Genomic DNA, 24,091 nt, shown 5'->3' with positions numbered 1-24,091 from the left:
TGGCTAGGGGTAAGTATAGGCTTGTATTTATTATAGGCTGCAGCGATCACATGGGATGAAACCTCATCCCAGGGCTGTAGAACGTCAGGATGTCAGAGTGACGCGTTGCCATGATAAGTATAGCAGGATTTCCGTAGCAGACATTCCGGGCAAATAACTGCACCACAATTTGGTGCGGTTTTTCGTCCACAATTCCGCAAGTACCTTTACACAACGTATCCGCCCTGTGTGAACTTACCCTTAGGGGGGATTCACACGAGCGTGTATTCGGTCCGTGCGGGCCGCGTGGTTTTCACGCGGCACGCATGGACCAATACAAGTCTATGGGGCAGTACAGACAATCCGTGCTTTTTGCGCAGCGTTTGTCTGCTGCGCAAAAAGCGCGACAGGTTCAATAACTCTGCGTATTTCGCGCATCACGCACCCATTGAAGTCAATGGGTGCGTGAAAATCACGCGCACCACACGGAAGCACTTCCGTGGGACGAGCGTGATTCGCGCAACAGCAGTGAAAAGGATGAATGAAAACCGAAAAGCACCACGTGCTTTTCTGTTTCCGAACATCCAAACGGAGTGTCTTTGCGATGAGCGAAGCCGGACAAGCGTACCGAACTTCACCGGGTTCGGCCAAACTCGTTTTGGCCGATCCCGGCAAAAAAATTATCGGTATGCGACGTCAGGAGATAGTCACTGTCCATGGTGCTGAAAGAGTTAAACTGTTTCAGCACCATGGACAGTGACTTGCGATCCCAAAATACATTAACCTGTAAAAAAACCCGAAGTTCTAACTTACCGATTACTCCTGTCTCCTTCCTGCAGTCCGACCTCCCGGGATGACACTTCAGTTCAAGTGACAGCTCCAGCCAATCACAGGCCAAGCACAGGCTGCAGCCAATCACAGGCTGCAGCGGTCACTTGGACTGCTGCGTCATCCAGGGAGGTGGGGCCCGATGTCAAGAGAGGCGCGTCACCAAGGACGCGTCACCAAGGACGCGTCACCAAGGCAACGGCCGGGAAGTTCTCGGTAAGTAGGAACTTTATCTTTTTTTTTTACAGGTTTTTCGCTGTTGTGTTCGGCATTCACTGTCGAGGGTGCTGAAAGATTTAGCTCTTTCAGCACCTTGGACAGTGACGGGCGTTGACAAGCCTCATCTCTATGATGCCGGCTGCGCGAAAATCACGCAGCCGCGCATCAGACACGCATGACACACGCAGCTGTCAAATGGTTTTTGCGCTCGCAAAACGCTGCGTTGTTTGCGCGCGCAAAAACGCAACGTTCGTGTGAATCTGCCCTAAGACAGGTTTAGAAATCACAGTATTGGGTTGGATGAATATCACACGGTTTCTCTTGGCAAAAACTTTACTTGTCTGTCATGGTATTTGGGAAATGTAGCTGAACAAAACGTCTACCGTGGGCACTCTCCCACACCAGTAAGTAGATGCGGTTAGCTGTGATTTATTGAGATGATAAAGTTATCTGCGTATGCCAGCCATAGTAGAGGAATCCAGCAAAGCAAGTCAATTGCTAAAGTAATTAGGTTGGTTTATAAATATGGCTTTTGAAAACGTGTAGAGGGAGCTGTGTACTAAAATAAAAGCACTTTTTGGAGCAGATTGGCTTGAAAATAACAATTAGACCTCAGGGATCTGCTGTAAAGGAGCAGAGGCTGTAGAATAGATCATATGACTGTAAAACGACACTGTCTTACCGAAATCAAAGCTGATAAATGAGTTTTACTTGTAGCTTTGCATGTGGTTAAATTTTGTTACGTAGCTTGACGATGTAAGTTCAGATGAGGGCACATGCTCCATAGGGAATGCTGGACAGTCGGTGGTATGATACTCCCCCCCCTAGGCATAATTCTAAATCTTTTCCGAGATTGTATAAGTAACAAGAAGCAGTAATGTCCTTTTCTTGTTAATGTTAGTCCCATATTAAAGCAGTTTTTCAACCCTGACAATCCAGTCTGCTGTTAGCCTTGTGCCCCAAAGTCTAGAGGATCCCAAGAAAGATGCCCATTAGAGCTTCCTGCATTCAGCTGTATTACGGCACCATATTATGTTCGTAACATGGCACCCAAGGAAATCTATGGGCCCATATTGTAGCACAGCTTCTAGGAGAGAATAGGGTGCCATATGGAGGGATCACGTTTTAAGTGGTGCTTCCATGAGGAGTCCAATAAAACCCTCTGCTTTTGGAGGGACAAGAGAAGTGATTACCGACTGTTCGTTCTTCCTCTATGCCAATACTGAGAATTCCATTATACTTGTCATAAAAGTATGATCCCATAGATTCACATTTTCGTTGTAAATATGAGGGCACTTGGAGGTTATCGTAATTCCCATTCATTTCGACAGAGAATGACTGTGCATGCTAAGCCCCCTCCCAGTAAGACTGACTCCCGGATTCTTGGGTTGGGAGGCATATCAATAAAGTGGTTTACTGATAAACCCTTTTAAATCTACCAACCATCCCTTCAAATACATTATTTTAATGACGCACTCTCCTCGGCAGAGAACAACTGATGACTGTAATGTTCTAATGGGCTCTGACTGGTACACTGAGTAATATGTAAACCCTACACTGAAATATATGTATATATGGCCAATAATAATACAAATAGTCGCTTACTGCAACCTTCAATAGAAGGTTCAGTGTTCTAATATTTTAACAGCTGGAATTTACTTCCAAGGGCAACAGATCTTTTCTTTTGAAGTAGATTTCATGTATTTATAATATCATCATTTGCCAGGCGGAAACATCATTAAAGAATTCTAATATTTTCAAATCGCCTATTTTTAAAATGGTGGGAGCAGAAGGAAGGTATGCTGGTCAAGCGCTTAAACAAGCATGCTCCGATCGAATGTGCATTTTTATTTAATTATGGAAGGCCGATAAGCACTGCAAGTTTATGACCGAAGCCACGGCGCTCTGCCAGATCCCATTGACTTACATGCGCCACTAGTCTTCCTGTCAAATCTAACGGAATTTGCGACAGAAGCTTCAACTGGAGAGATATACAGGGTTATGTTCTCCTTCCCCACATAATTACAGAGGCGATATCAAAAGATGTCCTGTCACCTGCATAAGATATCTAGTGTTTTTTTTCCAAGTTCCCTAAGGGCATGACCACACGTGGCAGATTTCCTCCGCAACTGTCCGCATCAATGCCGCACAGAATCTGCGTTGCAGATTCTGCTGCGGATCTGCACAAAATGTGCAGTAAATTGATGCGGACTAGCTGCTGCGGACTGCGGTAAAAGTACTTCCCTTCTCCCTATCAGTGCAGGATAGAGAGAAGGGACAGCACTTTCCCTTGTGAAAGTCAAAGAAATTCATACTTACCGCCCGTTGTCTTGGTGACGCGTCCCTCCTTCGGCATCCAGCCCGATCTCCCTGGATGACGCGGCAGTCCATGTGACCGCTGCAGCCTGTCATTAGCCTGTGATTGGCTGCAGCCGTCACTTAGACTGAAACGTCATCCTGGGAGGCCGGACTGGAGACAGAAGCAGGGAGTTCTCGGTAAGTATGAACTTCTTTTTTTTTTTACAGATACATGTATATTGGGATCGGTAGTCACTGTCCCGGGTGCAGAAACAGTTACTGCCGATCGCTTAACTCTTTCAGCACCCTGGACAGTGACTATTTACAGACGTCTCCTAGCAACGCTCCCGTCATTACGGGAGCCCCATTGACTTCCTCAGTCTGGCTGTAGACCTAGAAATACATAGGTCCAGCCAGAATGAAGAAATGTCAAGTTAAAAAAGCAAGACGGATCCGCAGCACACATAACATGTGCATGACAGCTGCGGACTTCATTGCGGAAATTAGAATCTCCATTGAAGTCAATGGAGAAATTCCGCCATGAGTCCGCCACTGCTCCGCAACAGACAGAGCATGCTGCGGACACCAAATTCCGCTCCGCAGCCTATGCTCCGCAGCGGAATTTTACGCCTCGTCTAAACGAACACTGCTAAATTAAAGTGTAAGTCAATGGACAAACGGCTCCGCTGCGGATTAACGCTGCGGAGTGTCCGCAGCGGAATTTAAGTGAAATTCCGCCACGTGTGAACCCAGCCTAATAGGCCCATGAAGATAGCAATTGTGCACTCTTCCAGGCTGCACATAGCAAACACTACCTTGGCATACATGGATTACTGGATAATCTCTTTTCTAATAAAAAAAACACAACTCATCTTGGGCAGGGTTTAGATGGCTGTGTTATAAACGGAATTTACATTACCATAAGGCTCTATGGTGATCTAAGTTCAGTTCAGGAGGACTGTGGGGATTCCAGGTCTTGCCGTGGTAATACTCTGTACCCTGTAAATTCACCCTTTTTCGTGTCCTCCCACAATTTTAGGTGCTGTGGCTTTCCACCGGTTGGGAGGGAGCTATAATTCTATTCCTGCTGGCACATATTACCAGAGTCCATGATCTCTCACACACACAGTTTTGGTGGTTTTGTTTTTTAGCTAAAGCCAGAAGAGGATTCAAAAAGGAAGGAAAGGTATAAAGAAATGACTGACGCATCTCCTTTCTTTTGTGCCCACTCCAGTGTTTGGCTAACAAAACGGAGCCAAAAACTGCAGAAAGATGGCGTGTGTGTGTGTGTCTAGCCTTGCTGTACAATACAGGCAGTATAGTAGGATAGATGAGGCAGGAGTGTAACTTTACATGACCATGAATATTAATATGCACTTCGGAGTCTGTGGAAAGCTGGATGACAACCCCTAGGAGAACCGTAGCAGCGGTCACTAATGGTGGCTACCTTGAAACCGTGACAAAATAACTCAAGATGAACAGACTTCACACAAGACAACATATAAGTGACCGATATTTTCAGTTTTTTGTGATCGTAGGAGGTTAGTTGATGGGAATTAAAAATTCACAGATTTCAGGAAATGTAAAATAACAAAACCATCAAACCAAAGAGGGTCATTAAGTGGAAATGTCTTAAAATATTATGTCGGATCACCCTCATCTATATTCAACACTAACAATTTTAAAAAGGCAGTTCCCACTTAGTGGCTATGGGCTACAGCACATGTATGCTTATTGTGACACGTAACAGGAAGCCACTGGAGCAGATTAGCCATACCTTCTAACCGTCCCCTTTTTTGCAGAACAGACCCAAAGGCTGGGGGTTTATGCAAATATGCTCAAAGGTGGTTTTGTGGGTATTTCCTGCGTGGGACAGGGTTAAAGCTTAAAACTGTCTCGTGAATGGGGATTCAAGTGTTGGTCAGTATGTATTACCCTATAAACAAACAGTATATTCCATCATCCAATTGAACTATTACACGCAGCTTGTTTTACTGAAGCTTGCTGTAGCTTACAACAATATTACTTAGATAAAATGAGTAAAATCTCGGAAACAGGCAATATTTTTTCTGTAGCAAGTCCTTTAATTTCCTATGGAATTTTTAAAAAAGGTCAAATGACTAAGTCCCTTAAAATCTGTAAAACGACATTAGGGCAAACTTAATGTACCCAAATGGCTACACCGTTTATAAAAATCACATATCTAAGTCATAGGTTGGCCCACAAAAGTCCTAAGTTTACAGTTTCTGTCATCTTGTGTAGGACCGCTGCCAGTTATAAATTTCATGGATATTATGAGGACAGCTTTGTTCTTTTCTGCAAGATACTCTGTCCTGAAGTGTCCTCTTCATGGAGTTTGAGATGGTTCCTTTCCTCCTGGAGAGACCTTTCAGCCTTTCTTCCATTGCAAAGAAGTCCACAGTGGACTTGAAGAAGTCCAGCAGTGCACTGTGACTCCACATGGTGCCGTACATATTATCTTTGATGAAGCCACAGTGTCCACCATAACGGCTCATCAACAAAAAGAAGTGGGGGTTTGTCTCAAAAAGCTCAAAGGGTACAGTGCTATTGGCCTCCCCACGGATAGGGTCATCGTGGCTACAAATGCACAGGACTGGAATAGCCACCTCATCAATGTCTCTTAAAGGGTCGTTCCTTTCCCAATACGTATCCCATGTCAAACCATTAGGAACCTTGGTCTGGCAGAACAAAGCTTCTTCGAGTTCCTTTAAAGTCCGACTTCCCAAAAGTCTTTCAGTATTTAGAAGTTGTCCCAGAGCTGTAGCATATCTACAAGGAAAAAAATAGAATAAGACAACATAGAAAATGTCAGTATTTCTTTCATTTCTATGATCATGAAAAATTACCAAATGTTACATCCACCACTTGACGTATGGACCTTTATTATTATAAACAGATTTTTATAGATGTAAAAATAATAAGTATGAACATATGTAAGCCTTTTATACATGGCAGTTACTACTCAATACAACTTAACTCATGTGTGCTTTATAAATTCCAGAACTTTTCTGTAAGATTTAGAACAGGACTATAATTTAGCTGGTTTAATATGTTGCATATTGCAAAATGCGGAAAAGTAGGAAAAATGATGAACAAAAATGACTGGAACTCTTCAGCGAGATTGGGTTGGTGTTCATTGCCATCTGTATCTCAGTAATACTTCACCATTAAAAGGTATGGTCTGGGATTAGACACTTCAATAAGGCTTCGCAGAAACCCTTTATTCTAAAGCCAGACAATTCCTATAAGGAGATCTAGCCCCAGAACCCCTAAAACTGGTTTGTTTCAGGCCTAGAAGCTAGTAGTTTGTCTTATTTCAATAAATATGCTTTCCAAGTCCATTCCTTGATAATTGACCCACCATTTTACCTCAGGGATTAATATACCAAAAGGAATTGGTGTCAATCTAAAGATTAAACCATGGTTTCTCGAGTACACTGGATAGGAAATGCAATTAATCATGGGAAAAAAATAATAATACATAATACAGCCGTATTTTAGCATCTGTATTACTTTTACAACACTTGGACCCTAGAGATTCTGTAGAACCGTATGGGGATTCGTGTCTGGTTCAGTAGAACGGTGGGTTTGACTATATTACAGATGCTGAACTGCGGCCGTAGAGAAAATGTATCTACTACAACTGCATCTAACAACCAGTAAGTGTTAATCGCACAAGGCAATAATATATTCTTCCACTTAAAAATATAGCAAAATCACTGCACCTAAGGAATAGACAATGAGCAATGTAAAGATAGGCTTTTTTCTTTTTAATCTTAGGTGAAGTTTTACTGTAAGCAGCAACAATAGGCAGGACAACAGCAGTGAAAGCCAGAGTCCAGCAATGGGAAAGGGAACCGACAAAAAAGTATTCAGCTCTGCCAGGTTTTTCACATGAAGTCAAACAATTGTGTGAACTTTCACAGTACAACTGCATATTTCATAACTTCCCTTGCTTTATTTACAGCTCCATCTCATTGACTTCCGAAAGGAGAGACATTAATGTTTATTGGTTGCCAGGATAGATACCAGGCAAAGACCAGGGAACTTTGAGAATAGTTTATAATGAGGCCATGAAGGGGTTGTAAACTATTTTTTATTTTTTTTTGAGACATGCGAATACAAAAAAGGAGCAAAATCAGTTATGATAGTCGGGAAGAATTTAGATTAGGTCTTATTTTGGCCCCTCGATTGAAGTTGCACAAATAGGAAACACAGTACTCCTTATAGCGGTGTAAGGAGGTACTGTATTTCTTTTTATATTAATCACCTTATACTGTAGTTTATTCGGAGCGGTGCTTGGGCTGCAGGAAAACGACCTTACAATAAAGCCCGAGCACAACTTAGAGCGGTGTGCCTGAAGGGGAGCTGTGATTTGTCTGGTTTAAAAGCCTAAGCAGGTTGAAGTGGGAGCTGCATATACTGTATTACAAGTGAATGGGAGAAGGCTGCAATACAGCGAACCGCTGCTACAAGTGTGTCGATGATTCACAGTACAAAGCAAGTAAGGAATGAAGGGAAAGCACTGCTCACATGAGCAATGCGGCCACTACAAAACAGCTGATCGGTGGAGGGTCAGACGCCCACCGATCAGACATGGATGGGCTATCCTGAGGAGGTTAGACCTGTAAATTGCTGGACTGTGGGGAATGTGACAAAGGGTTCAAGGTGTTGACTTGGCCTCCAAATTCCAAACTATTCTTGGACAATTTTTGCAGTGTGGCAGGGAGCATTATCCTGCCGATAGAGGCACTACAATAGGGGAATTCCATTGCTATGAAGAGGTATACTTAATCATATCTGCAACAATGTTTAGATAGGTGGTGCGTGTCACAGTAACACCCACATAAATACCAGGACCCAAGGTTTCCCAGTAGAACATTGACCAGAGCATTACACTGCCTCCACAGGCTAGTCGTCTGCTTATAGTTCATTCTGGTGCCATCTCTTCACCTGCTAAATGCCCCCTCTCGCTGTCCGCATGATATAAAACATGATTTACCATACCAGTTCTAAAGCTATTGTGCCTATAGTATACACTTTCAGCAGTGGACAGGGGATAGCACAGGCACTATGACCGATCTGCGACTACACAACCCCATATGCTACGAGCTGCAATGTACTGCATTTTAGGACTCCTTTCTATATAGCCAGCATTAACTTTTTTTGTCAGCAATTTGTGCTACATTAGTTCTTCTGTGGGATCGTACCAAACAGGCTAGCCTTCTCTCCCCATGAGCCTTGGGCGCCCATGACCCTTTCGCTGGTTCACTGGTTGCCCTTCCTTGGATCACTTTTGCTATACACTAAATCACTGCATACCAAGAACATAGCACAAGACCTGCCATTTTGGAGATGCTCTGACCCAGTTGTCTAGCCATCACAATGTGGCCCTGTCAAAGTCATCAACTTCAAGAACTGACTGTTCACTTGCTGCCTAATGCAGTGGTCCCTCAAGTTGCAATGGCCTCAGGTTACAATATTTTCAACCTAAAATGGTCTTTCCTGGGCCATTGTAACTTGAAACCACATTTCAACATACAATGCCACAAAAGGTCTGGATCTCGTGTGCATGTGATTGGTTGGACGATCCATCCAATCAGCATAAGCATTTTACTGGTAAAACACCGATTGTAATGCGGTGCATGGCCTGATTCAGTAGCACCTCGCTACAGTACAGTACTGCGCCATGATGAGTTAGTTGCTCCTTTGGACACCAGACGAGGATAGCTCCATGTTATATTTCTGGTACACTGTGTATTGTACAGGCTCCTGAAGAAGCTCCTGTCCTCATCGTAGAAAGTGATTTACAGTCTACAGCATCTACAGTATTTGACGTTTATATGTGAGAACTTGCTGTATCTGTATTAGTTATCTGCTAAATCATCTTTTCCTATTTGTGGTTGACATTTTGGGGACTTTGGAACCAATTACCAGTTTTCCATAGGGTTATGGTTTCAACATACAATAGTCATCACGGAACCAATTAATATTGTATGTTGAGGGACCACTGTATATCCCACCCCTTGACAAATGCCCTTCTGATGAGATAATCAAGGTTATTCACTTCACCAGCTGGTGGTTTTAATGTATTGGCTAAACGGTGTATAAAATATAGAACCCATTTAACTTAGCTTACATTGATAATAAATACATTTCCATTTACATCAATATATGGAAGATAAAAAGGTGAAAATATCAATAGTCTGCCATGTCAGAAGGGGGAAGGCTTTTTAACCCTTTCCCAACATTTGACGTATCAGCACATCATGGCCGTACGTCATAGCGACTGCTGCATCTCAGACACTAGAAAGAGGGGAGGCCCCCGCAGTCATCCCATTGCCACCCCAAGATCTGCCATCTTTTCCCTTCTATTAAGCCCTGTCAGAGCGGTAAATGTACAATATACTGCAATACATAGGTATTTCAATTGTAAGGGTATGTTCACACGGCCTATTTACGGACGTAAATCGGGCGTTTTTGCCCCGAATTACGCCCGAAAATAGCGCCTCAATAGCGCTGACAAACATCTGCCCATTGAAAGCAATGGCCAGACGTTTGTCTGTTCACACGAGGCGTATATTTACGCGCCGCTGTCAAATGACGGCGCGTAAATAGACGCCCGCGTCAAAGAAGTGACCTGTCACTTCTTTGGCCGTAATTGGAGCCGTTATACATTGACTCCAATGAATAGCAGCGCCAATTGCACATGCCGTTACGGCTGAAATTACAGGGATGTTTTCAGGCTGAAACATCCCCGTAATTTCAGCCGTAAAGGACGCCCTCGTGTGAACATACCCTAACAGTGATCTAACAAATCGCTTGTTCAAGTTCCCTAAAAGGTGATCAAAAGTTACTTTAAAATTCTACCAATAAAAACTAAAGCTCGCTCCGCAAAAAACAAGCCCTCACCAGAATATGGCGACACAAAACAATTTTACAAATTATTTTTATTTTGTAAAAGTGGCAAAGCATTAAAAAAAAAAAAAAGAAGGGGGATCTATAAATTTGATATCGTCGTAATCGTATCGGTTTGCAGAATTAAGTTAACATACCGTTTTACTGCAATGTGAATGCCGTAAAAGAAAAACCCAAAAAACAAATGGAGAAATTGCTGTTTTTTTTTTTTCATTCCCTACCCCATAAAATAATTGATTTTCTGTTTGTCAGTATGGTAAAAACTACAACACGACCTGCATAAAACAAGCCGTCTTCCAACTATGTCCATGGAAAACGAAATAAAAAAATAAAAAAAGTTATGGTTCTTGAAACGTGGAGTAGAAAAAATGGAAAAGTGAAAAATGGCTGCGGTGGGAATAGGTTAATATAATTTGCCCAATGTTACATGCTCTGCTGTGACCACTAAACTCTGGCAGTATTGCATTATTTGATAAAACCTTACATTATAATAGAATGGCAGTAGAATTTCATAATTGAAAGCGAATTCCCTAGCAAAGTTGGGGTGATTTGATAGCTCATGCAGGGTACTGTCAGCAGAATACTTGTATTTACAACAATGCAGTTATGCTGACAGATCTCAAAGCCTTTGTGTCCATTGAGAAAAATACAGGAGGTGGTAGTTCTAGGAATTTGCTGGCATTTCCCTTAATGCCTAATATATAAATATAATAAATAAGAGGTCAATATATCCTTGTCACTAAACTAAATAAAAACACAACTGTTGTAATGCAGCCTGCAGAACGCTTTCATTTGGTGAGCACTTGTTTTTGCATGTTGTGACTACAGAGGAAAGGACCTAGTCACAATATGAAAATCTTTAGTCTACTAATAATTTACATGTCTTCCTAGAACCATTTGCTTATTTCTGTACATTTCTTGCCAAATAAAAAGAAGAGTATGTGTCTTCTCTCAGGACAGAGCTACACAGCTAAAGCATTGGATCCCACCCATCTATAGAAGTGTTCAGAGCAACAACCTGGCAATGATACGGTGCGTCAGCCAAAAGCAACTCGTCTGTTCTGCCAACCAACATTACAATTTATATTTATTATACATCAATCACACATCAGATCACAGAGTCACACGTAACGTATCTTAATGGACTTTATCAGGAATGTATTTGCTCAACTTCAGCCTGCACCATAAGGCTGGGTTCACACGTGGCGGAATTTCACTTAAATTCCGCTGCGGACACTCCGCAGCGTTAATCCGCAGCGGAGCCGTTTGTCCATTGACTTGCACTTTAATTTAGCAGTGTTCGTTTAGACGAGGCGTAAAATTCCGCTGCGGAGCATAGGCTGCGGAGCGGAATTTGGTGTCCGCAGCATGCTCTGTCTGTTGCGGAGCAGTGGCGGACTCATGGCGGAATTTCTCCATTGACTTCAATGGAGAGTCAAAATTCCGCAATGAAGTCCGCAGATCTTATGTGTGCTGCGGAGCGTATTGGTTTTACTACCATGACATTTCTTCATTCTGGCTGGACCTATGTATTTCTAGGTCTACAGCCAGACTGAGGAAGTCAATGGGGCTCCCGTAATGACGGGAGCGTTGCTAGGAGACGTCTGTAAATAGTCACTGTCCAGGGTGCTGAAAGAGTTAAGCGATCGGCAGTAACTGTTTCTGCACCCGGGACAGTGACTACCGATCTCAATATACATGTATCTGTAAAAAAACATATAAGTTCATACTTACCGAGAACTCCCTGCGTCTGTCTCCAGTCCGGCCTCCCAGGATGACGTTTCAGTCTAAGTGACGGCTGCAGCCAATCACAGGCCAAGCACAGGCTGCAGCGGTCACATGGACTGGTGCGTCATCCAGGGAGGTCGGGCTGGATGCCGAAAGAGGGACGCGTCACCAAGACAACGGCCGGTAAGTATGAAATTCTTTTACTTTCCCTAGGGAAAGTGCGGTCCCTTCTCTCTATCCTGCACTGATAGGGAGAAGGGAAGCACTTTTCCCGCAGTCCGCAGCAGCTAGTCCGCATCAATTTTCTGCACATTTTGTGCAGATCCGCAGCAGAATCTGCAACGCAGATTCTGTGCGGCATTGATGCGGACAGTTGCGGAGGAAATCCGCCACGTGTGGTCATGCCCTAAAAGGCCATGATGACGATCATTATTGTACTACTACCCTCTTAAAGGGGATGCCGGTGGGCCACTCTAACTCTTGGCAAACAGCGGATGCCTCAGGGAAAATGCAGCAGTACATGCCAGTCATTCAATTGAAGCATTTAATGTATGGTCAAAACAGGGTGTTCCTTTTTCGGGTGCATAGGGGGGGTTGCCTTTATAAGACAACCCCTTTAAGTGGCAAAGTGGCCTTCAGACTGCAATGTTTGCATCCCTTAAAGTTACCCCACTGCAAGTACAAATATATTCTAGGAGATCAGCCACAGCTGTAGCAGTCTTTCCAAACTGGAATCTGATTTTTTAACCATCCACATTATTACATAAGAGCAAGTCACAATTCAGTTTTAATAAGCTCCAACGTCTTGCATTTATATATAAACTGGGATTCAAACTTATATGTTTAGTAAGAATACCTCTAAGCCAGTGGTGTAACTACCGCTATAGCAGCCATAGCGGCACGGGCCCCCCCCCCATGCCCGGTGGCGCCACTAGCAGCCGCTATGGCTGCTGCAGTGGTAGCGACGCCACATTCAATAGTATCTGCGTCCTTAGGACGCAGATACTATCGAACACTATGGCAGAACAGGGAGGCTGTATGGCCCTATCTACAAGGGGGGCTATATAGCACTGTCTACAGTGGGGGCTCTGTATGGCACAATCTACAGGGGGACACTATCTACAAGGGGGAAGCTGTGTGTGGCACCCAGGGGAGGGGGAACTCAGTCAAAAGTTTGCTATGGGGCACAGTCTTTCCTAGCTATGCCCCTGCTCTAAGCCCTAGGTAGGCAACTAGTAGATTTGGAACTACTGTTAAATCTTGGACAGGTCCAAAGTAGATCATGAATGCCTTGGTTCAAGTATGAGGACACTTCAGTCTACAAGTGTTGGGCCCCGTTGCCACACAGCGTGCTATTAATTAAAAATTCTCTGAGCCGCAACGCCGGCACTTCCTGGTTACGGGCCGGGCTCCTTAGACGTCACGGACGCATGGTACACTCATCACGGTCACATGGTACACTGTCATGTGAGTGGCGTTCCAGCCAGCACGGAAGAGCCGGTGCGAAAGATCCTGGAAAAGTCCAGGTGAGCTCCAGAGGGGGCCCGTAATGTACTGTATTTTGCGGTCTGTGTTTGCGGTGGAGAGAGGAGAGGGGGGCGCTAAATTACAGCCCCCCTCCTCTTCACTGAAAATGCACAATACAATACAATACACTACAAATTGTGGGGGTCTCGAGTCACTCACCGAGGTCCCGGTTCCTGTTGAATTCAATGCTGGAGCAAAGAGCTGACTGCTCCTTCCTCCAGCATTCACTGAGCCATGAGTGGCTTGACGCAGACAGGCGCGATGGAGTGACGTCATCACGCCAGTCTGCGGCGAGTCACTCATGTGTGGGGGAGCGAAGGGGAGTATTATACCGTGTGGGGGAATTATACTGTGGAGGCAACTATGGAGGGCATTATACTGTGTGGGAGCATCCATAGTTGCTGTTGAGCAAGGCGGCTGGGCATAGGTGCGCTCAGGGGTCCGGTGATGTTGGGGAGGGGTCCTGGGGCCCAAGAAGAATTCTTGTACTAGGGCTCATGAGCCCTTAGTTACGTCCCTGTAGAGGGAACAAGATGTCTTGAGAATAGAGCGCATTCCCAGGGCAGGCAGTTAATTTCCCTGCAAAGACTCTTTCCCAGGCAAGCAGAATCCTAAGATAGACAGTAACTAATAGGCAACTAATAGGCAACTAATAGGCAACTAATAGGCGCTTGAGCAGAGACAGGACTTCCTGGCATGAGGTTTAGGGCGGCTTAGTTTAACTCTATCCCAGGCTTCACTGACTGTTTAAAAATGTTGTATAGGGCATATGCAGTAACTCACAAATAAAGGGCGCAAGGGTTTATTTACATTATATATATATATATATATATATATATATATATATATATGGATTCCATACCAAGAAGTTGCAATAAACTTCTTCGTGTGGAATACTAGATTTTCATATGTCCATTCACACAAAGAGAAATTTCTGCTGCAGATATTCAAATCCAGACCTGGAGATGTTCAAATTCTTCAATTTCTCAAACTGAATTGTGGTCCCAGTTGGAACCCATTGTGGTTCTTATAGAAAAATACCAATTGTACTCCTGTATACTTACAGTAGCCAGGTGATGCACGTTATAGCAGATTTGTCACCTCAATATACTGCCCTAGGTACTGGCAGCACATTACAGGGACCAGTCCGTTCTCTGATTAGCCAAAACGACACAACAAAAAAATAAAAATATTGTTCCATTTGTCTAATAGTAGCGATTAAAGAACCGGACTCAGTTAGGAGTCAAGAATATTTATAAGGAGAGCGCCCCCTTCCTCTCGGTGATCGACAGCTGCTGGAAAGCATTCAACTGACGCATTCAACTGACTTTTATATGCATCCCAGGTTTGGCAGTAACATTTTCTTTGGAACAAAACAGACATTGTGCAATGTACATTTTATTATCTAGTTTGCAAGGTCAAAATGTATTTAAAAACCTGGAAGGCAAGAAAACAAACCAAATTCATCTGAAGCTGAGGACACAATCCTTTATAGAGTAAGCTATGTATATTTGCCAGCAGCTGTGCTAGAACTGTATTGTCATAAAATAGACTAGTATGTTGTGGCCTGGTCTGTGGTAGAGTACTGCAAAATGGATCAGTGACTGTGGTCTGTGCAATAGCTCAAAACTAGGCCAGCGATGTCGGAAACTTAAACCTGTAATTTCAATAAAACTATTATGTAGGACATCAGCTCCTCCGATTTGAAAAATATCATATTAACGTGAAAGGGGCGAAAGAGGCACCCACTGTCTATTTTTGGTTAAGTTTGAATATATAAGGCGTAGTAAAATGGCAAAGCACAGTTTTGTCGAAGATTTTTAGTTAGGCCCCATGCACACGACCGCAGATTTCGCCCATAAATCCTGGACCGAAACTACAGTCCGCAATTACGGACCCATTCATTTCTATTGACCACAGACACCTTCCCATATATTTGCAGGAAGGTGTCCGGCCCGTAGAAAGCCCCCGCAAAAGATAGGACATGTCCTATCTTTTGCTTTTTACGGACCGTGTTACCATACTTTATATGTGAGTACGGGCTCATAATGCAGGTGGCTGTCCACGGCCACCAGGGGCTAGCCGTGAACGTAATCGCGTATGAGGCCTGACTGTGTATTTCAGCAGTGTACCGCCTGACTTCTTTATTATATTGTACGAGCACTTTAAGAACAATACTACGTCTACAGATCTACAGTGGTATAGCTATAGGGGCCCCAGCGGTCCCAATTGCGACCAGGCCCTGAAGCCAAGGGGTCCATGGTCCCCTGCACTAACCAGTTAATAGCTACTGTAGTAAGTGGGGCAAAACTAAAACCCACGTTACTACAGTAACTACTCCATATACTTACCCTCCCCGCCCCTGAGTCGAGTCTTTGCACATGCGGTACACATAAGGTCCTGACACTCAATGGCATCAAGACCCCACATTGCGCCAGAAGATGAAGAGGACCCAGTGCTGCGCCCGAAGATGAAGAGGATCAGACTCGGGAGCAAGGAGGGTAAGTATATAGATACCGTCTGCTGAGCCAATGTATCTAAGCCCATCATGTATGACAAGTGCTGGTGAGTCAATATATGGAAGCCTATCATGTGTGATACTGTCTGCTGAGCCGCTGTACATGATCCTTTCCAGTGGCATAGCTATAACGGGGGGGGGGGGGGGTGGGGGGAGGGTTTGCAGTCTTATAGATATGCTGTCTCTGAATATTTTAAGACCCTAGTAACGCAAATGGCTGCTAGTGCTGCGTTGACGAGTCACTTTAGAGACCCAGCGATGCAGCTGATCGTTACGGGCTGGCTTCGTCCGTCGGCCGTGAAGAGGATTCTTTATAGATTTAACATTTATAGTAGTGGGTACATTATTCCTTATAATAGACACCTAAGCCACATTTTGAAAAGGGGTTATCTCTGAAGAGACAACCCCTTTAAGGGGGAGATTTCTGCCCACCACTTATTAATTGCCTTAAAGCGGTTTTCCAGCCAATTAAAATTTATGGCTTATCCTCAGGATAGGCCATCAATAGCTGATGGGTCGGGGTCCGAATGCCAGAACCCCTGCCGATCAGCTGTTTTGAAGGGGCCACATCGCTCGTCCGAGCGCTGCTTCCCCTTCATTTCTTCTTGCTATATCCTGGGAGTTTGAAAATCAATTAAAACAATGCAAATAACTAGAGCTTTAGAGTTTTATAAAACTGAATGACCAGAATAATTAAGCAATATCTAATATACATCCATGCACCAGGCAAGAGGGGGAAAAAAAACCTCACATTATGATAGGCAAACGGAAAATACATCAAACACGCACTTACCTGCTTAAATACATCTTTTGGTACAAAAGTAAAGCCGCCTGCCACAGCCATGGACGCCCAGCATCATACCAGTCTTGAATGCGAAAGAGAGGAGAGATGCAGCCTGCTGCTGTGATGTAGCTAGATGAACCACACTCCCCAAGATAGGACAGGAGAAGTCCGGCGCCAGTGCCTTCGCCTGCTGCAAACAGTCGAGATGAAGGCTGAAAATGGCGGATGTATCGAATTGCTTCTCGCAGGTCATTAGGATCACCGTAAGGTTGTAACTTTGTTGTGCTGAGAGGACAGCCATTTTGGCATCGACGATTAAAGATCACAGCCTGGTACCCATGCATGAGGGCCAAGTGACACATCTGTCAAATGTAATAAAATTGATATCACGGTTACATCTTGCAGTACTATATTAACGCTTATTAACTCACCAATATTAAACATATTTGCTGGAATGCGGATGCCAAAACACGCATGGATGGCATCTCATTGACTAGAAATATATGTAATAACACGTATATGGAAATTTTTTACATTACATTTTGTCCTCCACATTTTAGCCACAGCCAGAAACAAGCTAATGAACAACGCTAAGTTAATGCACAATTGGCGAGCCAAATACTTAACCACAATACTTCCTGCATTGAAACAATCAATCAGAAAAAACACTGCACTGACGTTGCGAGACTGCAGACACCTCATATCAGTCAAAGCTTATTTCAGCGGGGCATCTATAGATTACAGATAACAATATTAAAGGGTTGTCTAACACACGGCAGCAATGCAAATGAACGGCAAAACATGTAATAGACGGAAAGCCCAAGTCCGCAAGAGGCTCATAAAGGGAGGGCCAGAGTGGGGGAACCCCACTCTATATTGTCCATATGCCCTAATAAGGCATGTGGACAGCGGTTGTCTTTATGACATTAAGAGAATACATGTATTTTTCTGTGTTCTCCCACAATTCTGTACAATACAGATTCTAGGATGGACTTGAGCACTTGAGTCTGAGTGCACTGGTTTTTGAATGACAGAACGGTCAGAAATACTGTGACACTTGTATTGGCAGAGCAAAAGATGAGAATATAAACTCTGCATCACAGGGTATCCAGAAAGCTGAGCGACAACCTACTGAACAGACTGCCTTTAGGTTGGCATCTGTTAGATGCATCAGGATAGTGTATTCTCGGTGCTAATTTTTCTATCATGACTGGCAGTGGGCTGTATTTATTTCCTTGCTTTCTGTTTATTGTGCCATTATTGTTTGCCCTATTGTGTGAAATCACTACTCCTGGGATGCCAACCAAAATGTATGCCCCATATGGGCAAATAATAAGGGCGCATATAATGTCCATCGACATATCTTTTAACCTATTGTGTACAAGATAAAGGCTTTTATACAGTGACTCACCAATTATGGAATTATGGGGAATAATATGATCTTTATGCAGCCACTTAGGTCCATAAAGCATATTTAGAGGGTCCAGCAAGGTAACAGAATACTAATTGGGGCCTGTGCATTTACACTTGAAGGGCACCGAGTTGCGAACCAAATGGAACCAGTGAAACATCAACTCTAGGGTTGTGGGTGGTTGGCAATACACAGGTGAGTTTCAGCCCTTTATTTGCCTGGGGCCCTGGCAGTAGTACCATTTGTACAGCAATGATGGCGGCCCTGACTACTTGACTAGTGCTTACGATTTTAAGGGATATGCTGGAGGAAAGTATGACTATCATTATCTTCTAGTTTTATATATTGGTAGCATTGGTTCTGAACTTGGGAATGTAATTTTTGTTTTTAAAGTTATTGTCCTCAGTGGCAATATGTCATACTTACAGTTTGGAACTAGATTTGTTTACTTCGAAGACAAACATCTGAATAGATTAAAACATTTTATACAAGATGTCACCTGAGATGTTTATGATTCTCCGAAAAAAGAATGATGATACTTATGTATAGAAAGGATGTGACAATATACAACGGGCATCAAAAAAACCACACGCCTTAAACCACACAAGGCAGTGGCTGCAATATTCTTCACAATGACAAAGAAAAACAACATCTTCCTCTCGACTTTGTTGCAACAAGGGTTACAAAAACTGTATTGGGACCAGTAAATAAACATGTACTGGCAGAACATGAGCTGGAGAAAAATCCTCTTATGATGGGATCATCAGACCTGTATCTACATATGCCTCCAATTTCACACAGAGGTTTATTGTGTTGGACCGTATGGTGGCAGAAAAAATAAAATAAAAAAGTGCCATGTGACTCACATTCCATCAACTGCTCTATTATGGAGGTATTCTTTCGTAGAAGCTTTGCTTCTATGGATATGTATGGCATTGTATGAAATTACCATCAGCAGCACACGGAATAACTAGGCTATGAACATGGGTAGAAAATATATACCCACATATCCCTGTCACTATTCCGCCCTTGCTGGCCATTCACAACAATGTAACATCTAGCCACTGGGGTAAATTACTGCAACATTGCCCTACAATAGCTTCTCAGGCAGAGAAAAAGTAGCTACAAGTCAGTCAGATCACTCAGGTCTTCACTTCATGGCCAAACTACCACTTACCTGAGGGCAGTGGATGGGCCAGGAGGTTTGGCAGTACTAAAATCAGTATTTTCTCCATCTCTCACTACCATAGATTTTTGTAAGACTGAATTTGCCAGAGAGCTTCTAAAACAAATGCAGTGCTGCCCGAAGTTGCAATATTAATTGGTTTAGTGACGGCCATTGCAACTTGAGGCCATAACTTGTGTATGGAAAACGCATACTGGTTTCTAAAATCCCCAAAATGTCATCCAAAATAAAGCAGAGACTAAAGAAAAATAAGCAAGAAAGCACTGTAAAGAACAAGAGCTTCCTCAGAGTCCTGTACAGTATACATAGGGGGTAATTCCACAACCTTGAAAGGGGCATGGCTTCGGGGAAAGGATGTGTGGTCACCACAGCCTGACAATTAGAATTTACGCCAGATAATCCCTCCATGTTTCACTCACTTGCACCCCATTATCCATTTATTTCTATTGAGGCACTTCATTTATTACTGCCCCCTATATTTCACTTATAGTATTACACTTGCACACACACTATTCATTTATTATTTCTTACTACACATCCCATGCACCACACACCACTCCCCTCAAGACTAGTGGGAGTGGCTATTATTATTTAAAGCACCTGCTCGCCCTTTCATCAGCATTTCTGGCCTGGCTGCGTCCATTTGTAAGTATGGCCTTTTTCGGTGTTTTTGTATATGTCCCTGTGTTTTTATCGGTTCTGTTTGTGCATCAGGAACGTTCTGTTCCAGTTTAGGATTTAGGGACTCGCAAGTCTGGGGATCCTTGTCGTGGATTGCGAGCTTGCGTCCTTTTGGCCAAGATGATTACCAATACCCCAGGTATTTTTCATTATTATGTATATTCGCTTCTCTTGGACACAGCCGGGTCTTTGATGCTGGGAGAGCTTGGTGTGTTGTTGTTTGGCATAGCAAGCAGGGTAGCCCGCTCTATGAATTATCAAGGCGTCACAAATAGGCTTCTACCTGGCTATACACGTTGTGCCTCATGACGTACACACTATCCCTCCATGTTTCACTCACTTGCACCCCATTATCCATTTATTTCTATTGAGGCACTTCATTTATTACTGCCCCCTATATTTCACTTATAGTATTACACTTGCACACACACTATTCATTTATTATTTCTTACTACACATCCCATGCACCACACACCACTCCCCTCAAGACTAGTGGGAGTGGCTATTATTATTTAAAGCACCTGCTCGCCCTTTCATCAGCATTTCTGGCCTGGCTGTGTCCATTTGCAAGTATGGCCTTTTTCGGTGTTTCTGTATATGTCCCTGTGTTTTTATCGGTTCTGTTTGTGCATCAGGAACGTTCTGTTCCAGTTTAGGATTTAGGGACTCGCAAGTCTGGGGATCCTTGTCGTGGATTGCGAGCTTGCGTCCTTTTGGCCAAGATGATTACCAATACCCCAGGTATTTTTCATTATTATGTATATTCGCTTCTCTTGGACACAGCCGGGTCTTTGATGCTGGGAGAGCTTGGTGTGTTGTTGTTTGGCATAGCAAGCAGGGTAGCCCGCTCTATGAATTATCAAGGCGTCACAAATAGGCTTCTACCTGGCTATACACGTTGTGCCTCATGACGTACACACTATCCCTCCATGTTTCACTCACTTGCACCCCATTATCCATTTATTTCTATTGAGGCACTTCATTTATTACTGCCCCCTATATTTCACTTATAGTATTACACTTGCACACACACTATTCATTTATTATTTCTTACTACACATCCCATGCACCACACACCACTCCCCTCAAGACTAGTGGGAGTGGCTATTATTATTTAAAGCACCTGCTCGCCCTTTCATCAGCATTTCTGGCCTGGCTGTGTCCATTTGCAAGTATGGCCTTTTTCGGTGTTTCTGTATATGTCCCTGTGTTTTTATCGGTTCTGTTTGTGCATCAGGAACGTTCTGTTCCAGTTTAGGATTTAGGGACTCGCAAGTCTGGGGATCCTTGTCGTGGATTGCGAGCTTGCGTCCTTTTGGCCAAGATGATTACCAATACCCCAGGTATTTTTCATTATTATGTATATTCGCTTCTCTTGGACACAGCCGGGTCTTTGATGCTGGGAGAGCTTGGTGTGTTGTTGTTTGGCATAGCAAGCAGGGTAGCCCGCTCTATGAATTATCAAGGCGTCACAAATAGGCTTCTACCTGGCTATACACGTTGTGCCTCATGACGTACACACTATCCCTCCATGTTTCACTCACTTGCACCCCATTATCCATTTATTTCTATTGAGGCACTTCATTTATTACTGCCCCCTATATTTCACTTATAGTATTACACTTGCACACACACTATTCATTTATTATTTCTTACTACACATCCCATGCACCACACACCACTCCCCTCAAGACTAGTGGGAGTGGCTATTATTATTTAAAGCACCTGCTCGCCCTTTCATCAGCATTTCTGGCCTGGCTGTGTCCATTTGCAAGTATGGCCTTTTTCGGTGTTTCTGTATATGTCCCTGTGTTTTTATCGGTTCTGTTTGTGCATCAGGAACGTTCTGTTCCAGTTTAGGATTTAGGGACTCGCAAGTCTGGGGATCCTTGTCGTGGATTGCGAGCTTGCGTCCTTTTGGCCAAGATGATTACCAATACCCCAGGTATTTTTCATTATTATGTATATTCGCTTCTCTTGGACACAGCCGGGTCTTTGATGCTGGGAGAGCTTGGTGTGTTGTTGTTTGGCATAGCAAGCAGGGTAGCCCGCTCTATGAATTATCAAGGCGTCACAAATAGGCTTCTACCTGGCTATACACGTTGTGCCTCCTGACGTACACACTATCCCTCCATGTTTCACTCACTTGCACCCCATTATCCATTTATTTCTATTGAGGCACTTCATTTATTACTGCCCCCTATATTTCACTTATAGTATTACACTTGCACACACACTATTCATTTATTATTTCTTACTACACATCCCATGCACCACACACCACTCCCCTCAAGACTAGTGGGAGTGGCTATTATTATTTAAAGCACCTGCTCGCCCTTTCATCAGCATTTCTGGCCTGGCTGTGTCCATTTGCAAGTATGGCCTTTTTCGGTGTTTCTGTATATGTCCCTGTGTTTTTATCGGTTCTGTTTGTGCATCAGGAACGTTCTGTTCCAGTTTAGGATTTAGGGACTCGCAAGTCTGGGGATCCTTGTCGTGGATTGCGAGCTTGCGTCCTTTTGGCCAAGATGATTACCAATACCCCAGGTATTTTTCATTATTATGTATATTCGCTTCTCTTGGACACAGCCGGGTCTTTGATGCTGGGAGAGCTTGGTGTGTTGTTGTTTGGCATAGCAAGCAGGGTAGCCCGCTCTATGAATTATCAAGGCGTCACAAATAGGCTTCTACCTGGCTATACACGTTGTGCCTCAGGACGTACACACTATCCCTCCATGTTTCACTCACTTGCACCCCATTATCCATTTATTTCTATTGAGGCACTTCATTTATTACTGCCCCCTATATTTCACTTATAGTATTACACTTGCACACACACTATTCATTTATTATTTCTTACTACACATCCCATGCACCACACACCACTCCCCTCAAGACTAGTGGGAGTGGCTATTATTATTTAAAGCACCTGCTCGCCCTTTCATCAGCATTTCTGGCCTGGCTGTGTCCATTTGCAAGTATGGCCTTTTTCGGTGTTTCTGTATATGTCCCTGTGTTTTTATCGGTTCTGTTTGTGCATCAGGAACGTTCTGTTCCAGTTTAGGATTTAGGGACTCGCAAGTCTGGGGATCCTTGTCGTGGATTGCGAGCTTGCGTCCTTTTGGCCAAGATGATTACCAATACCCCAGGTATTTTTCATTATTATGTATATTCGCTTCTCTTGGACACAGCCGGGTCTTTGATGCTGGGAGAGCTTGGTGTGTTGTTGTTTGGCATAGCAAGCAGGGTAGCCCGCTCTATGAATTATCAAGGCGTCACAAATAGGCTTCTACCTGGCTATACACGTTGTGCCTCATGACGTACACACTATCCCTCCATGTTTCACTCACTTGCACCCCATTATCCATTTATTTCTATTGAGGCACTTCATTTATTACTGCCCCCTATATTTCACTTATAGTATTACACTTGCACACACACTATTCATTTATTATTTCTTACTACACATCCCATGCACCACACACCACTCCCCTCAAGACTAGTGGGAGTGGCTATTATTATTTAAGCACCTGCTCGCCCTTTCATCAGCATTTCTGGCCTGGCTGTGTCCATTTGTAAGTATGGCCTTTTTCGGTGTTTTTGTATATGTCCCTGTGTTTTTATCGGTTCTGTTTGTGCATCAGGAACGTTCTGTTCCAGTTTAGGATTTAGGGACTCGCAAGTCTGGGGATCCTTGTCGTGGATTGCGAGCTTGCGTCCTTTTGGCCAAAATGATTACCAATACCCCAGGTATTTTTCATTATTATGTATATTCGCTTCTCTTGGACACAGCCGGGTCTTTGATGCTGGGAGAGCATGGTGTGTTGTTGTTAGGCATAGCAAGCAGGGTAGCCCGCTCTATGAATTATCAAGGCGTCACAAATAGGCTTCTACCTGGCTATACACGTTGTGCCTCATGACGTACACACTATCCCTCCATGTTTCACTCACTTGCACCCCATTATCCATTTATTTCTATTGAGGCACTTCATT

At 43.6% G+C, this 24,091-nt stretch overlaps 1 protein-coding gene across 1 annotated transcript in view; it reads right to left on the bottom strand.

Annotated features, from left to right (window-relative positions):
- Nucleotides 1–5,387: 5,387 nt before the first annotated feature.
- LOC142741427 (protein ABHD15-like) overlaps nucleotides 5,388–24,091 on the bottom strand; it is a 30,891-nt gene continuing 12,187 nt past the window's right edge. The window contains exons 2-3 of the mRNA XM_075850806.1: nucleotides 16,830–17,182; nucleotides 5,388–6,114 (exon numbers count right to left, since the gene is read on the bottom strand). Of these exons, the coding sequence (XP_075706921.1) occupies nucleotides 5,574–6,114; nucleotides 16,830–17,182 (894 nt within the window). The 3' untranslated portion in view covers nucleotides 5,388–5,573. The remainder of the gene's footprint in view (nucleotides 6,115–16,829; nucleotides 17,183–24,091) is intronic.

Source organism: Rhinoderma darwinii, chromosome 2 (genome assembly GCF_050947455.1).
Source record: "Rhinoderma darwinii isolate aRhiDar2 chromosome 2, aRhiDar2.hap1, whole genome shotgun sequence".
NCBI lineage: Eukaryota > Metazoa > Chordata > Amphibia > Anura > Rhinodermatidae > Rhinoderma > Rhinoderma darwinii.
The sequence above is the reverse complement of the archived record's forward strand: the minus strand, read 5'-3'. Positions and strand labels throughout refer to the sequence as shown.